Source organism: Dipteris shenzhenensis, chromosome 19, assembly GCF_047967505.1.
Source record: "Dipteris shenzhenensis isolate YYH24624 ecotype China chromosome 19, Dip_SZ_1.0, whole genome shotgun sequence".
In the NCBI taxonomy this organism is placed as follows: Eukaryota; Viridiplantae; Streptophyta; class Polypodiopsida; order Gleicheniales; family Dipteridaceae; genus Dipteris; species Dipteris shenzhenensis.
In genome coordinates this window covers 39,033,848-39,050,501 of record NC_141614.1, presented here as the reverse complement: position 1 = coordinate 39,050,501, position 16,654 = coordinate 39,033,848, and the positions used below count along the sequence as shown (strand labels likewise).

The following is a 16,654-nucleotide window of genomic DNA, read 5'->3' as shown; positions in this document are numbered from 1 at the left end:
TTCTATAAATGCTAGGCAAGGATATACTCATTCACCCAAACTTGTTAGACTCAGTCCTTTTCAAAATTTGGCACATGATAGAGCATTGCTCAAACATCTACACCCATATAATGCTAATAAACTTTGGATTGAGTAGCGGGAGTAGAAAATTTTCCATCAACCAAATATACCTATCCATCATCCATTTGAGGAATTAGTTGAACTTCAATGTTAGGATGTTGTTTAACATGGCAAAAAATGAACCCCAACTTCCCACGTCAAAAAAGCCTCCTATAAGTATTCCTTTTCTCAATGAAATTTGAGTAGATTGAAGGCTTATAAGGCTTTGAGGTGTGCTTGTAATGAACCAAGATCATTGTTTGGACATTCAAGCTTTTCCATTTTAGGGTTGGGGGCATAAACTATTTGTATAAAGCCGTTTTTGAAACACAAATGAAAGTCTTTGGTCCTAAACGATCTCTAGTTGGGGGCTTAAACTATTTGTATAAACTCGTTTTTGGAATACAAATGAAAATCTTTGGTCCTAAATGACCTCTAGGAGCTCTTCTTCCACTCGATATCATTTTTGAAATTCTTTGAGGGAATGCTTTAGATTCTTGTGTATTGTCTACTTGCAAGTGAGCCCTTCATCCTTGCACATGTCTTGCAATAGTGATTGAAGTTTGTGCTAGTTGTTGTGACTCCTTGCTCTCATGTGCGCCCTATCATTGGCTATGGAGCAAAAGGTGCCAGAAGTGGCTAGGCAAGCAACCTACACTTTCTTTGCAAGGTAGCATGGGTGAGCTAGAGAACCTATGGAAGGACCATGCCAAATTGAGCCTTCGATAGTAGTTAGTGTCTTACAACTAGATGGACTAGTATAGGGTGGGGCTTGCATTGTTGTAATAATAGTAGTTAATGTCTTACAACTAGATGGACTAGTATAGGGTGGGGCTTGAGTTTGTTGTAATAATTGTAGAAATGGATATGAGAGAGAGATATATATAATCACTACTAGTAGATGGGAACATTATGATTCATGAAGATATGGAAGACCTTGTTGAGGTGAAGGGATGCTGCCTTGTAATCTTTGGCTGAGTTGTGACAACACATGGTCTTGATTTAGTCGAGTGCTTGAGCCTCATCATACGAGTAAAGCCTTGTTGCTTCTCAACCTCACAAAATGATATAAGCACTATCTGCTTGACCAAGCTATTAATTCTAGGACCATAAGCTGAGGTAGTTGTGTTCTATTCAAGGCAGTTTCTTTTTCACCCATATCTATTAGATCAAGGATAAAGACACACTTCACAAAGAGAAAATTGCTAACTCCTTGCATTCTTGGACAACCAAGATGGTGCATACAAAATGATCTTACACCTTAACATCATAGGTGTGATCAAATAGCACAACTTTTTTTCAAGATCATTATGTTATGTTTTTGTGCATCCAATAATCAATCTATGATAGTACATGCGTTTTTGGTGATGAACACATTTTCCCAGCTTTAGGGATGGTTGAGCAAGAAGAAACTATAGTTGCTAATGATGAATGGTGGTTGACTTCCAACTTGATGATTGAGTAGTCTTTTTTTTATTTTTGAACGCAAAAAAGATAATGACATTAATAAAGAAAAAAGGTAGAGCAATCCTCGCTAAATGCTATGCTTTGAACGAGCAGCATGAGCTAGAAAGAAATCATTCTTTCTCCTATAATCTAATACCCTCAGTAGTTCAAATTTCAACTCCCTAGAGAGCGAAGCTGGGATAGGGACCTTGTCAAAAACCACAACATTACAAGTGACCCAAATGCGATGCACTACAACAGCTCGGAACATGCTCCACAACCTGAACTGTGGCTCTTTATGCCTCCCACGATCACCCATAAGGGCACTTTTCCAACTAAAAGCAATTGAGATGTGACTCTGAGCCATCCAGTTATTAATTATAAACCTCGAGAGGGACGGGATGACAAGGCATCCCCAAAATAAATGAAAATGAGACTCAACCGCTACCCTACATAGTGGGCAGACTGGTGAGACATTAGCCTTCCATTTTGCAATTCAATCCCAGGTAGGAAACTTAGATACCAACAAACGCCATAGGACAAAATTGAGCCAGAAGGTAGACGTCCAGACACGTTGCCGCACCACCCAGATGTTAAGTGAATCCCGAGGGTCGAAGGGTCTCCAAGCTGGCATTACATTATGGGCAAGACTTCATTCTGGAAACTGATTAAAATCTCAAAGAGTATAAAGGTAAACCCGCTTCCCCCTTTCACTGTCCCAACAATGAAGATCTAGAGAAAGAGAGATAGTGTGGTTAGTTGGCCAAGCAGGCCAAATCCTGCTGAATAAAGAATGCATAGATAAACTCTCCCTAGTAGAAAGGTTTAAGCGAGTAGGCATAAATCAGAACCTCATTGAATCTTGAAGCATCAATTGACATTGAAATGGCTACAAAATGCCCATGAGCATTCTAGGCCATGAAAGCGGGCTCGAGATTAGACCGCACCAAAAGCGCAAACACCACCATGTCCGTGTAGAGGGCAGTTGACAAACACCGTATTACTTGGAAGAGAGAGGTCTTGAAAGCCAGATGGTCCCGTCTGCAACTCCTTAAAGACATAAACATGAGTGCGTCGATGACGAACTAGACCCGAAACAACTGCTAGCTTCCACTGGGCAGAAGCACTGCGCACATTCCAACTCAGTAGACTAACTTGCCTAGAATCGTGCATTATATCAACGATTATCAGCCATGCCTTCCTCCTCATCAAATAACTCCAATAGCGGTGCATAGAGGTTGGTGAAAACAGAAGCCTTCCTTGCCACTCCTTTGATTGCTCGAAGAGACTTAGATTTAGGATGTCAAGATAGAGGCACAGATTTAGCACTGATTGCATGGTGCTCTACCACGTGTTTGTTGGTGGAAGCCACATGTTGTGGTTCATGCGAACTATGGAGGGATAGGTTTACCTTACCAAGGTCTTCCTCTCCAAGTGGAGCACCAACGGGGGAGGGTACGTTGACATATGGTAGCAATCGAACCAAGAATAGCGGCCTGAGTCTACCGATCAACGTGGTTACGATCAGTGCCAGCACCAATATTAGCCATATGCACATCAACAATTAAGGCGTGAGGATTCTGGATGGCCCCACTAGTGTCAGCTGGAGCATGTGAAAGGGCATCATTATGGGGGGTGGGGTTATCCTTTTGTAAACATGAAGGGCAATGTTGTGCAACGTGCCCAGTTTGTTTGCAACAATAACACTCATTAGGAAAAGGCCCAAAGGCAACTTGAAGCACGATTTCCTATCCATTGGGATGAAAAGCGCCAAGTGAGTGGGGGGCTTCTCTCTACAATCCCATAAAATGCATACTTTGGGATAAAACCTTTTGGGCTGCAAGGGAGGGATATATAAAACTCGACCCAATGTACAGGCAATGCCACGAATCTCAAACACAAGAGCAGCTCATGAAGACTGTGAAAGTGAGCCCAAACCGAGCAATGGTGTTGCAATGCAAAACCTTTTCAACAGAGAAGGTGGTGGACCAAGGGAGAGAATAAACCCGATTACCCTTAAACCCAACAAAGCAAGAGAGTACTAGTCATGCTCTGCCATAGTAGCAACATATGTTTGGAAAAAACTGTGGCCAACAAGGCAAAAGTCCTGCAATGAGCATTTGCCTTGATAAGCAGCATTGAACAAGCAAGCAAACTCATCTTCGAGGGGGCTGCGTCCCATGAATAGCAAAAAGAAACCACATGAATGGAGACGATTGTATTCGTGACAGGAGAGATGGGCACTTGAGCTTTAAAAACTTGAGGCCCTGCATGCTATGCGCGCTGTCTCTCGTTAAGATCTTGAAAATCACAGGTGAGACAATCAAGTAAAACAGGATCAACCGCATCATTCCAGTCACCATGTTTGGTCACGTTAGCATAGGAATCCAGCACCTGAGAGACATCCATTATAGCGTCAAAAGCATCAATGTCATCATGGCGAGGTGCCTTAGCTAAAGGATAGTCAGATAGAGTAGTGGATGAGGAAGGGTCTGGGTAGCTATGCCGGCCGAGAGGTATCTTCAAAGGATCCTATTCGCTCTATAAAGTGGGCAATAAAGCTTAGATTGAGTAGTCTTTAATCGTACAACCAAGGAACTACTTTTGGAATGTTTTTTGGAATATGTGGTCGAGAATCTCTCTCTCTCTCTCTCTCTCACACATTGAGCTAAAGTGCGCTCAATGCGAGCTCTTTAGGTTGATTTTATCTTGCATTGGGTCATTGAGTGGCTTAAGGTTTCAAAACTTCTTGCGTGCTTCTCACAAGGGAAGTAGTGGTAATTCCGAACCTATTGTCAATGCTCCTTGGGGAAAGGTGTCGAAATAAGGGGGGTTTCAGATGCGCTAGGACAAGTGTGGTGAGTGTCCAAGTGGACGAGTGCGCTGAGTATTCCACCGTATTTCTCAATCTTCACACGTGCACAAACGAGATTTCGTTGGGGCGATGTTCCTGGGCTGGGATGCTGCCACGTGGGTAGGCCACCTGCATGACCTTGGTCGGGCAGGACGTGAAACCTTTGTGAAAAGGTTCATGATCATGGTCATCAATCATCACCACCACCACATGAACGCCCTCAAAAGGTTCATGATCATGATCATGATCATCATCACCACCACCACCATTACCATCCATCACCACCATCACCATCACCATCATCACCATCACAATCACCATCACCATCCCCATCCATCTTCCTCCACCACCTCTATTTTTCAGAACTGGGTTTTAGATCCTGAGATCATCATGGTAAGTCCCAGATCTCCTGTTTAGTTGCACTGCGTAATCGTTGCTGAAGTATATTGTTACCAGATCCTTCTTGTCATTGTGGTTATCGAGTCTCTCTGCTGCCCGCAATCTGCTTGTTTGGATCGATCGACAATTGCTCAAAATGTGCGACTCGTAGAATTGGATCCATCCTGCCCTCGACTCGATACCCAGTTGGCCCTTGTCTCGAATTTGCACCGTCTACGCTTACCCATTTGTTTTTTTTCCTTGCCGATGACTTTCCGTATCTCTCTTTTTCAGTTCGTCTTTCGTTATGTAGTTTCTTCGAGCAATGCAGGTTCTTTTGGCCGTGAATCGGGCACTACCCGTTCAATTGCGTATCGGGCACTACCAGTAGCACAACTTCAATTGCGTTTTACATGCGTAGCCACAAGAAACGATAAGAGAGAATTTTTAAGAAGCTCGGCCCGAGTCATCTAGTAGAAAGCTGATTTACGCAAGGGTATGCAAATTTAAATCATTAACTCAATTTTCTGTCGGTTAACCGGGTTGCAAACATGGGTGTACGACAGATTCATTTTGTATTGCTGATCAGCCGGCAAGGCAAAGTACGTCTTACCAAGTGGTATTCACCATACTCTCAAAAGGAAAGGACTAAGGTGAGACCAGGGCAATATTGTTGTGCTATTTGGGGAATGGTTTTAACAGCACCTGATTAGGCTTTACCTTTTTGAACACGTACTGACTTGGTGTTGCAGGTCATACGAGAGCTTAGTGGACTCGTTTTATCAAGGGGACCAAAGCTTTGCAACTTCGTCGAATGGCAAGGTCTGAGGGTTGTATACAAACGGTAAGGTTCTTGTTTAGATTGTTGGCGAAATCTCTGGTATCTAAATTACCATTCATAAACATCTGGTCCATTTTAATTTGTTTTGGAAGCAGCCTTGTGTTTGTTTTTCCAGTGCGAACATAGTCGACCGGTAGGTCTTTAGCATGAACTTTGGACTTTTGTTTCCGTGTTCTTTAAACTAACAAACGGTCATCTTATTTATCCGGTTCCCAAAATGTGCAAGGTTGCAACAATCTAAAACCTTGGTGTAAATTATCCTAAACATGCATGAGCCTACTCTATTAGAGAATCGCCTTGCACATATGCATAAAGCGGCAGAAAGACAATTTCATGGAAATTGATGAGCGACAAATGGATGAACGAGAGTAGATTTTGTCCTTTGCATGATGCTGTTCCAAAGCAGGCTGATCGTACAGGTGTGATGTGCTCTCCCAAGCCACGCTTTCTCAGCTTTCTACACTGAAGTCAGTACTCTTTGAAGTGAGGTGCAAACCCCTTCTTATAGTGGGGAAGGGAAGCCCCACTGTTCAAGACTATTAAGAGGTAAGCTTCACAATCTGTTCATGGCAAACATACCAAGACCACACTACTATCATCAGTAATAAATTGTAACACTGACTCGTTTACCATTAAGCATCCATGCATCCTCAATAGATCATGGGGGCCAAAGGTCAACGGCCACATGATTGAGAAGTAAAACAACTATGTGCATCATATTAGAGAAACAGGGTCAACGCCCAACATGTAAACCCCCGCATGAGGAAAGCACAGGGATACGACCCCCGATAGAGGTATAGGGGAAAGACGAGGGATAAACAGCCTGCCACATGGGTAGCACATGGGTGCCATGTGAGCAGCACATAAGATATTTGATTTAGACTCACCCATCTTATTATTTCTGTCCATTAGGGGACAGCCATGGTGTTGACTATCCCTGGGACCACACTTCAGGTATGGCATTTGGCAATGGGACATTATTAGGCCATGCCTGCAAGACTGTTGGCCAATACTGGTCAGTCAGTAGGGCAGTCTGTTGGCTGCTGTTCCAGGTTGGCTGAAAAACGGGTAAGTGAGGTCAGCAGACCCAGAGATGGTGACAGATCTGGTCGGCCACATCAGAGGCATTCAGCCCTCTATAAAGCCCTCCTTTTTTTTTTTTTTTTTGGGGGGGGGGGAGGGTTTACACAATTCAGAACATGTATTCCAGCCTTACGCCAGGCACTAGCAAATGTCATTTGGCAGCAAGCACAGTGCAGCAAAAGGCACCAGCAAACAATAGTTCCGACAGGTCCTAGGGCATAGAGCTCAACACAAGAGAGCAAACACCTAGAGCAGAAGGATAGTTCAGAAGGCATTTCAGGCTCCTCCCTTGTGTGTGTGTGTGCGTGCACGCGCACGCACTGTTAGAAAATACCCAACAGAGGGTACGCACAGCGGAAGACTTAAAGTAATGCCCAGGAGCTCACACAGTGTGCGGTGTGGGTTGTGGAATCACAAACTTCTTTACTTATGTGCATTCAATAGATGTGCAGACTCATCAATAGACAATGAACCGGCCAGATAGAGAAACCACCAAAATATATATTTCTGTCCAAAACTATGGACACAATACAAGAGAGAGAGATCCAAAGTCCCACCAATGGTGTGGTCCTCTGATCTTACCACAAGGTCCTTCTCCTATCAGCTGGCTATTTCTAGACTCGAGCCCGCGTGCTCCACCTGGAGCTTCTGTAGACTTTCCGTCCTTTGACCTCAGCTCCTTGCTGCCCTAGAAAACAGCCAAGGTCTCAGCCTCACACTGAGCTAAGTCTGCAGCAACACTGGTACTCCTTCAGCTTCTGGATGTAGGCCCCAAGGGTTGTGCTCTGCTGCTCCTTTCTGCTCTGCTGGAAGCTGCACTGCTGGATATTGAAAGGAGGCCTGAGCCTCTCCTTTTATAGGCCCTGAGGCCTGGCAAAATTACCGACTGGTCAGCCCTATTTTGGCTGATTCAGTCTGGCTGAAAACCGACCTGGTTGGCTGTCCCTACCAGCCCAGCCAGGGCCCTATATAAGGGACTTCACTAGGCCCTTTTCAGCCTTTGTTCCATGCAGGGACCCAGCCCTCTTGACCAGCCTAACCAAAGCCTGGTTGGCTGGCTCAACCAGCCCCAACCAGCTCTACTGTTGGCCGACCTGTTTGCTGATCTGTCCCGCCATATTCCTGCGCCATCTTTAGGGTATGCTGCAGGCCATGTGCCTACCCACACACCTTGCCAGATAGCTTGCCATGTAGGCACGTGTACACTGGGATACCCTGCCATCTCGTGCTGCTCCAGATATGTCTCTTCCAGGCCAGATCTATGCCATGTATGCATCGCCATCTGCCATGGTCTCGACGCCATGTGTTGCAGCCACTTTGATGCGTCGAGGTACTTTCCTTTTTCTCTCTTGGGCACATCCTGCCCTAGGTCTCCCTCCCCCACGCTCTCCTCATTTGGGGGCTTACAGATGGGGAGGTGACCTTTCCAACACCCCCTCTCACCGACACATCTCAGCCCAATGCCAACACGTCGATGACGATGCTCCAGTAACTCCCTAGTTGTAGTCCTCTGGAACCTTTTGGTGTCGAAATCTTTTCTTGGCTTTTCATCCAGTGGCTCCTGCTCCACCAGGTCCGGTTCCGCTTCCGCACACCATCCTGGTACACAGATCCATCTCTGGTAGCACCTCCTGGCACCACCATCTTCTGTCACATTCCTGCCTTCGAACTCGAGCAATCCAGCCGTCACGATCTTCCAGTTGTCCCCCTCATAATGAGTGAACAACCTGGAGTCTTCCAGGCACCATGCTCTGAGGGTCTGTTTCAACCCGTCCTTCCTTTGGCAAGGTCTGCAACCAATGAATATTTCCAGATAACCTGGACCATAAACTCTCGCTGAGTTCTCAAGCAGGTACTCTTCTGGCTTCAGTACTCTTTGTCCATCACCTTCTAGCAATCTGCGTCCAAGATTTGAAGGAGCACCAATACTTCCCCTTCTACCTTCGAAGAAGGCCAATTCCTTCCAATCTCTTATCACCTGAGACAAATGAAGAGTAGAGTCTATCCACAGCATGCTATAAAGGCTCAAATGCAGAATATCAAATACATACCAGACTGTTGTACTGCCTGAATGTTCGCTCTGAAAGCAAACTCTCATTGAGGCATCCACCAAGCGCTTGTGTAATCCTGTACTGTCCCCTTCTGAACTCCAGCATCCATCTGACCATGAGACCCCAGGGCCTTCCATGGAATCCACCCTCGTGTTAGTGTCAACAGCCACACACCTGGAAGGTACCAAGCGCTCCATGCTGTCCTTCACCTTCACAAAGGCATCTGACTCCTCGTCGACCCACATCTCTATGTCAGACATCCTCACTGTGATTTCTGGATCAACATATCTGGCCTCGGTAACACTCGGTGATGTCACCAGGAACAACTCCTCGATTACCACATTTGCTTTGGCCTCTCCCTCTGAATCTGAGTCAGACTCCTTTTTGTTTTTCAGATCCGCCTTTTTCTTTCTGCAGTCCTTAGCAAAATGTCCTGGCGTATCACAGTAGAAGCACTTCTTCTTATGCTTCCTCTTCGAAGTCCCCTCGTCGTCAGAGTCGTCTTTCTTGGACTTGCCACCGTTAGGCTTGCCCTTTCCTTTGCTAGCGGAATCCTTTGCCAGCATCGCCTTGTCGTCTTTGTCCTTGTTGTAGAGCTTCTCCCGAGCTTCCTCTTGGAGCAGTAATGGACACAACTCCTCAAACGTCAGAGGTTTGGTCCTCTGTCCTGCTGTCACAGCCGTAACAAAGCTCTTGAAACTCTGAGGCAGTCTCCTCAGTACCATCAAGGCCAAATGGCATGAGTCTGTCTTCTGACCAATTGTTGCCAGCTGATCCCTCACCACCTTGACTTTCGTCAAATGGCTATGTACCGTATCTCCTTCTTCCATATCAAGATTGTAGAGTGGATGCTGAAGAAGCACAATCCAAGAGGTGTTGTCCATCTCGTACAGATCCTTCAGGGTGGCCCACGCCTCTACTGACGTCTCGGCCAGCTGGATATGCGGAAGCACGGAGTCTGCCGTAGTCCCTATGATTATTGCCAGGGCATGGGCATCTCTGTCTTCCCAAGCTTCAAGCTCCTCTCTGTCTACTGCCATGAGTATCTCCCCTTTCCTGTCCACCATGTCCTCCGGCTTTAACTCCACTCCCGTGGTTAGCTTCCACAACTTCCGAGCCACTAAATGACTCCGGATCTTCACTTTCCAGATCGAGTAATTAGTCCCGTCCAGGTTTCCAGACTCTCCAAAGTTAGGGATAGTGAAAGAGAGAAAACTGGGGGAGGAGTAAGGGAAGCAGGGGCTGTAGAGGTCGACATCTCTGCTGTTTATACCACACAGCAAAGTCAACCAAACTCAATTTCAGTAAACCAGAACTCTGAACGCACCTGACTGAACCTGAGTCACCCTCTTCTCGCAAGGGCACAATCCTCCAGTCGTGGAAGTCGATTCCCTAGAGCTTTTGAATCAGGGTCGTCCTTCAGCAAGGTCCCTGCCTTCAGGCTTCCACACCTGTGAGCCTCCTACTTGGGCTCTGATACCATGTTAGAGAATACCGAATAGAGGGTACGCACAGCGGAAGACTTATAGTAATGCCCAGGAGCTCACACAGTGTGCGGTGTGGGGTGTGGAATCACAAACTTCTTTACTTATGTGCATTCAATAGATGTGCAGACTCATCAATAGACAATGAACCGGCCAGATAGAGAAACCACCAAAATATATATTTCCGTCCAAAACTATGGACACAATACAAGAGAGATAGATCCAGAGTCCCACCAATGGTGTGGTCCTCTGATCTTACCACAAGGTCCTTCTCCTATCAGCTGGCTATCTCTAGACTCGAGCCTGCATGCTCCACCTGGAGCTTCTGTAGACTTTTGGTCCCTTGACCTCAGCTCCTTGCTGCCCTAGAAAACAGCCAAGGTCTCAGCCTCACACTGAGCTAAGTCTGCAGCAACACTGGTACTCCTTCAGCTTCTGGATGTAGGCCCCAAGGGTTGTGCTCTGCTGCTCCTTTCTGCTCTGCTGAAGCTGCACTGCTGGATATTGAAATGAGGCCTGAGCCTCTCCTTTTATAGGCCCTGAGGCCTGGCAAAAATACCGACTGGTCAGCCCTATTTTGGCCGACTCAGTCTGGCTGAAAACCGACCTGGTTGGCTGTCCCTACCAGCCCAACCAGGGCCCTATATAAGGGACTTCACTAGGCCCTTTTCAGCCTTTGTTCCATGCAGGGACCCAGCCCTCTTGACCAGCCTAACCAAAGCATGGTTGGCTGGCTCAACCAGCCCCAACCAGCTCTACTGTTGGCCGACCTGTTTGCTGATCTGTCCCGCCATATTCCTGCGCCATCTTTAGGGTATGCTGCAGGCCATGTGCCTACCCACACACCTTGCCAGATAGCTTGCCATGTAGGCGCCTGTACACTGGGATACCCCGCCATCTCGTGCTGCTCCAGATATGTCTCTTCCAGGCCAGATCTATGCCATGTATGCATCGCCATCTGCCATGGTCTCGATGCCATGTGTTGCAGCCACTTTGATGCATCCAGGTACTCTCCTTTTTCTCTCTTGGGCACATCCTGCCCTAGGTCTCCCTCCCCCACGCTCTCCTCATTTGGGGGCTTACAGATGGGGAGGTGACCTTTCCAACACGCAGGCCCCCACAAAATCAAAGCTTGTGAAAGGACTTCTGGGAGTGATTTAGACCAAAATGTTCAAGTAGCAAGTGTATGTGCTTCAGCCACGTGGCCAACCTAAGTAGGAAAGATAGTAAAGCTCTGACATGTAAGCACACATGTAAACTAGCAAGTGGATGACAAAAGGTCCTTCTGTTGAGCAGCAGAAGGAAAGAGCAGGCCGATTGGCAACAATTGGAACTTCAGATCTAGCACTTGTGGAGTAGCATCCCACTCTCCACATGGTGTAGGTTGTGAGTTCACATTTTATTCATCTTTGGTCCTATTTCTGAAGATATATACTTAACCTCCCTGTCGCTTTCCAGATCTGAGCGTGAAGGTTTATCCATGCTTATGTGCATACTTTGGGCTTCAGTTCAGTCCAGTGAGTTTGTGACAAGTGTATTTGCAGTTTATTCAAACAGAATCATCTTTTGCCAGAGAACGGGACTTTCTATTAATGTTTGGAAAAAAACCAATTATACAAATCAGCTATCCATGTGGTGCTGATCATGGAAGAAAAGCAAGTAAGAAAAACTGGCAGGCAACCATCCTGTTCACAGAGAACCCAGCTCACTGCCAAGGCAATCTCTGAAACAAGGGCTAACAACCAGGGTGGAGGACTGTACAACGAGCAAATGCCTTGCTCCATGATAATGTAGAAGACACCTGCAGGACAAGTCTTGTAGAAAGGCATGTGCCTCTGCAATCACCCGAGATCCCATTGTTCCTCACTCCCATATGACGCACAAGCTGTAGATGATATCCTGCAAGATGGCAACGAGGGTGGTTGCTAGGGGGGGGTGCTGGCAACCCATCACATAGTATAGAGTTTGCATGTTTGATCGATCCCCATTGGGTATGGTTAATTTCCCTCTCAAGAGGTACTTCTCTTTCTTGTGGAACACTAATGCCTATAACTCCGCCGCAAGGGGCCCACTCTTAAACATTAGGTTGAGACAACTAGTATCTGACTGCATGATAAGTAAAAACTTGATATTAATACATAATAGCATGCAGTTGAATTTTCATGGCGGATCGTTCTTTCCTCCAGGTTTTGATATAGCAGGTCCTCTAAATAGTTTGTAGGTTTGAACGTCCCTGTTGGGTATGGTTAATCTCCCTCTCAAGAGGTACTTCTCTTCACGTGGACACTAATGCCTATAACTTGTCACAGGGGTCCACTCTCAAACTAGTATCTGTGTGCATGGTAAGTAAAAATACATAATAGCATACAGTTAAATTTTTCATACGGATTGTTCTTTCCTCCAGGTTTTGATATATTGTTATTTAGCAGATCCTCTTTCATGGGCTTATGGTCTAGTCCTTGGTTCACTTTCTGAGGAAAAATACCCTTTTTGGGTACAAGGTGTGATTTGAACTTGGTCCAACATGGGCAGCAGATCATATTCCTTGTTAGGGTTTATTTGGAGCAGCCCAAAGAGTCTTTAAAGAGTGCACACACGGTCTAGCTGTGGGGAGGGAAAGAGCCCAGCGATGAGCCTGAGCAAAAGGCACAAGGGCTGCAACAGTGCGCAGCAGCAGGAAAGAAGGGCTGTGACCGTACCTGTTGAGCGCAGCTGTACAGCAGGTTCAGCAGCAGGTACAGGTGTCGTACAGAAGCAGCAATAGAGATCTGGGACTCGCAGATGACCTGCAATGGAAAAGGCCTTATATATGCAGGAGGGCACAGTCTGGATTGGCAGTAGGCTTGTTGGCAGACCCACATACCTGGTCGGCTGGTCTGTGGGCATATGGTTGGCTGACAGACTGGTTGGCCAGTCTGCAGCTGATTTGCCAGTTCTAGGCCATATAAAGGCCTCCCCTGGAGGCATTTGCAGCATTCACCGGTGCAGGGGCTGAGCATTCCATGGATACTCCCGCCTCCAGATCAGCACCTTGTTGGAGAGCATTGTGGAGGGCAGGAATGCCCCAGTGAACCTAGGAATCTATCAGCAGTACCATATAGGGAGAGTGTCCTTGCAGGGAAGAAGTCCAGACGTCTGCAGTACACCTAAGTGCTGACCTTCTCACTGTGAAGTTTTTGTCCATGTTGCCTCTTGCTGCTGATGCAATAAATTCTTTCTATCTTAAGTGGCGTGTTGCTCTATCAGCTAGAAATGCTCTTTTGGGAGAAAAGAAGATGAAATTGTATAGTCTTCAAAAGTCGTCGTAGCCCGAATGAAGAGAATGTGATAATTAGACCTTAAGTGCTAGAGTCTACCCTTCCCCTCAGGAGTGCTGACAGAAACTCAGTACACAGATCTTTGTATAAATGGATGCTCAAGTATGTGTGGGTGTGTGTATATGTATGTGTGATAGCATATGATGATATTATGCTCTACACCTACTGTTGGGCACTGATGATGTTTGGGGATGTCATAGTAGCGAGTTCCTGCTATTCATGACTGAGATAATGCTTTTCAATCTTGTGAGTGATTGTCATGAGATTGAAACTGTACTGTTTTCAGAAAATGCATATAAGCTGCTCTCTATGTCTTTGGGCCTCAAGAAGGCAAACTACCAAATGCCCCTGATCAGGATGTGCCAGAATCTATATAAGTAGGCCAACAGTGCTATTAATTAAATAGACAATTATGTCATCCACGGATCTCGTAGTACACATGGCATTTGAATACAAAGTGATCCCCTGTTTTGGTCTCCTGCATATTACATAAAGCATAGATCTATCTCACATGTGGGATGCCCTCTGCCCGTTCTGTCTCAACCTGTCACATGTGTGAAGAAACCTGAATCTGACCATTCTGCATGTGGGAGATGAATCTGGGTGTAGCCTTGACACAATCCCAGCACTCCTGAAACCTCTGATCTGCAAGCAAACACAAGAACACACCAACGTGAGGAAACTGAGAAGGCTGCTCACCACCCAACCATGACATCTACGAGATGTGATCCCGAATCAAGAGATGTCCCCTCCGAGCCACGAGTTGAGCTACTGGCACGAACTCCCAACCAGATCCTAACCAGCCTGGTTTCCCATACCACCAGGTGGTGCTGTGAAGCCTGGGATCTACTGCTGGGCCTTGGGCTACGCTATGATGCAGGCGCGCGTCCGCGACTCAATCCAGGATCAGACCTAGCACCTGGGAACGAGACTTGCTCCCATCGGCTCACTGAGAACTGAACCTCTGGGCCCCTTATATAGACTCGGGCCCCAAGCGCCAAAAATAGCAAAGACCTCTAACTGGTTCGTACCCCTTGCCACTCAACCCGAGAATCAAGCATGCCTAGCTCTAAGCCGCCCCAGGCTACCTGAGCTAGTCTTGTGTGCCCAGTACATGTCGGATACCAATCCGTGCACATGACATACTTCCCCTCCTCTAAGAACTCACTCCTGAGTTCGCTAAAAAACCCGGGAATGTCCTCTGGAGGTTCTGTAATGTCTCCCATGTTGCATCCTCCTCAACACAATCCTTCCACTTGATTTTGTATTCCGTGATAGTTCTATTATGAATCCGTCTTTCACGAAATTCAAGAATACACTCAGGTTCGTGTGGAATAAAAGTCAAATCTGTAACTTCTATTATTTCTTGAGGAGAAACAAGTTGATCATCCGCACCCAATACTTCTTTCAGTATACTGACATGAAATACTGGATGTACTTTAACATCAGGAGGCAATTCTAGTCGATATGCAACTGGTCCAATTCTTTTAATTACCTTGAACAGACCACATTATCTGGGGGATAACTTCGGAACCAAACCAGTACTTAGGCCCTTGGATTCCTTGGGAATTCACAAATATACCATCGTTCCTTCAGAGAACTCTCTAGGTGAACGATGTCTATTAGCATAAAATCTGTCCCGATCTTGGGCACTTCTAATAGACTCCTTGGCAAACTGCAACATTTCCTGCATGTCTTGCAAGAAGGTCTTTGCCACATCATTTTGGATTCCCTTTAACCCAACCATAACTGGTGACTTAGGTTGAAACCCGTACATAAGCATAAAAGGACTGTAACCAGTATCGAATTTGCACTGTTATAAGCAAATTCTATCATAGGTAGATAATCTTTCCATGAAGATTGTCTCTTAGAAACATATGCCCGAAGCATATCTTCAAGCAATTGGTTGACCTTCTCTGTACTACCATCAGTTTGTGCATGATCTGAGAAACTCATACTTAGAGTAGTTTCTAACTTCTCAAAAATAAGTGTCCAAAAGTTACTTGTAAACTTCGAGTCCCTGTCACTGACTATGTCAGAGGGCAAACCATACAGCTTAAACAAGTGGTCCATAAACTCGTGAGCCAGCTGAACAGCTGAAATAGTTGTTCTAGTAGGTAACACGCATCTTAGGCCAATAAAAGGTACGCTTCACAAGAGACAGAGTCCGATGTATACCCGGATGTCCAGCACTAGGAGCATCATGACACTCCCAGAGAATCTTGGATTGAAGTTCCAGAACATCTTGCACACAAATCTTTCCATTCCGGAACAGCAAGCCGTTCCTAATCATCCACTGACCTCCCGCCGCCTGTACCGTAGGGGGCACAATCCCTGAGTCTTGGTCAACCATGGAGCTCCCATCTTGGACTTTCTGCCAATAAGAACTGAAATGACTATCAGTTGCGCAAAGCCCTCTCAAGGATTGAAATAGGTATGAGAATATTTCTGTAAATGACATAGCATTTACAAACTTGACTCGACTTAAGGCATCCGCCACACTATTCAACGAACCCTTGCGATAACGTATTTCAAAATCAAAATCCTGCATTAATTTTGCCCATCTAGCTTTCCGTTCCCTCAATTCAGACCCATCACACACATACTTGATTGACTGATGATCGGTCAATACAAGAAACTTCGAACCATACAAGTAGTGTCTCCAAACCTTCAGGGCATACACTACTGCATAGAGTTCTTTTTCTAGTGTGGGCCAACGATATTGGGTGTCGTCCAGCTTCTTACTCTCAAAAGCTACAGGTCTGTCCTCTTGGAATAAAGCTGCCCCAATCGCAAAATCACTCGCATCGGCCTCTAAAACATAAGGCCGGGTAGGATCGGGTAATGCAAGAATGGGTGCTTCCTTGATAGAAAACTTCAAGGTTTCAAAAGCCTTGTTCAATGCATCATTCCAAGAGATCGGTTGGGTAGACCTGCGTCCACGACCTTTCAATATGTTTGTTAGGGGTGCCGTGATGTGTGAATTATCACGCACAGACTTCCGTAGAAATACCGTAAATCCTAGGAAAGAACGAAGTTGTTTCACAGTCTGAGGGATAGGCTATTCTAAAACCTTCTGGATATGATCCAGATCAATGCTA

General features: G+C 46.0%; 1 protein-coding gene across 2 annotated transcripts in view; it reads left to right on the top strand.

Annotated features, from left to right (window-relative positions):
* The first annotated feature begins 4,946 nt into the window (after positions 1 to 4,946).
* LOC147890452 (AP-1 complex subunit sigma-1-like) overlaps positions 4,947 to 16,654 on the top strand; it is a 55,070-nt gene continuing 43,362 nt past the window's right edge. The window contains exons 1-2 of one of the 2 annotated variants that reach the window (XM_087390522.1): positions 4,947 to 5,430; positions 5,530 to 5,621. In XM_087390522.1, coding sequence (XP_087246648.1) covers positions 5,329 to 5,430; positions 5,530 to 5,621 — 194 coding nt within the window. In that variant the 5' untranslated portion in view covers positions 4,947 to 5,328. The remainder of the gene's footprint in view (positions 5,431 to 5,529; positions 5,622 to 16,654) is intronic. The other variant, XM_087390521.1, reaches the window with a different exon arrangement.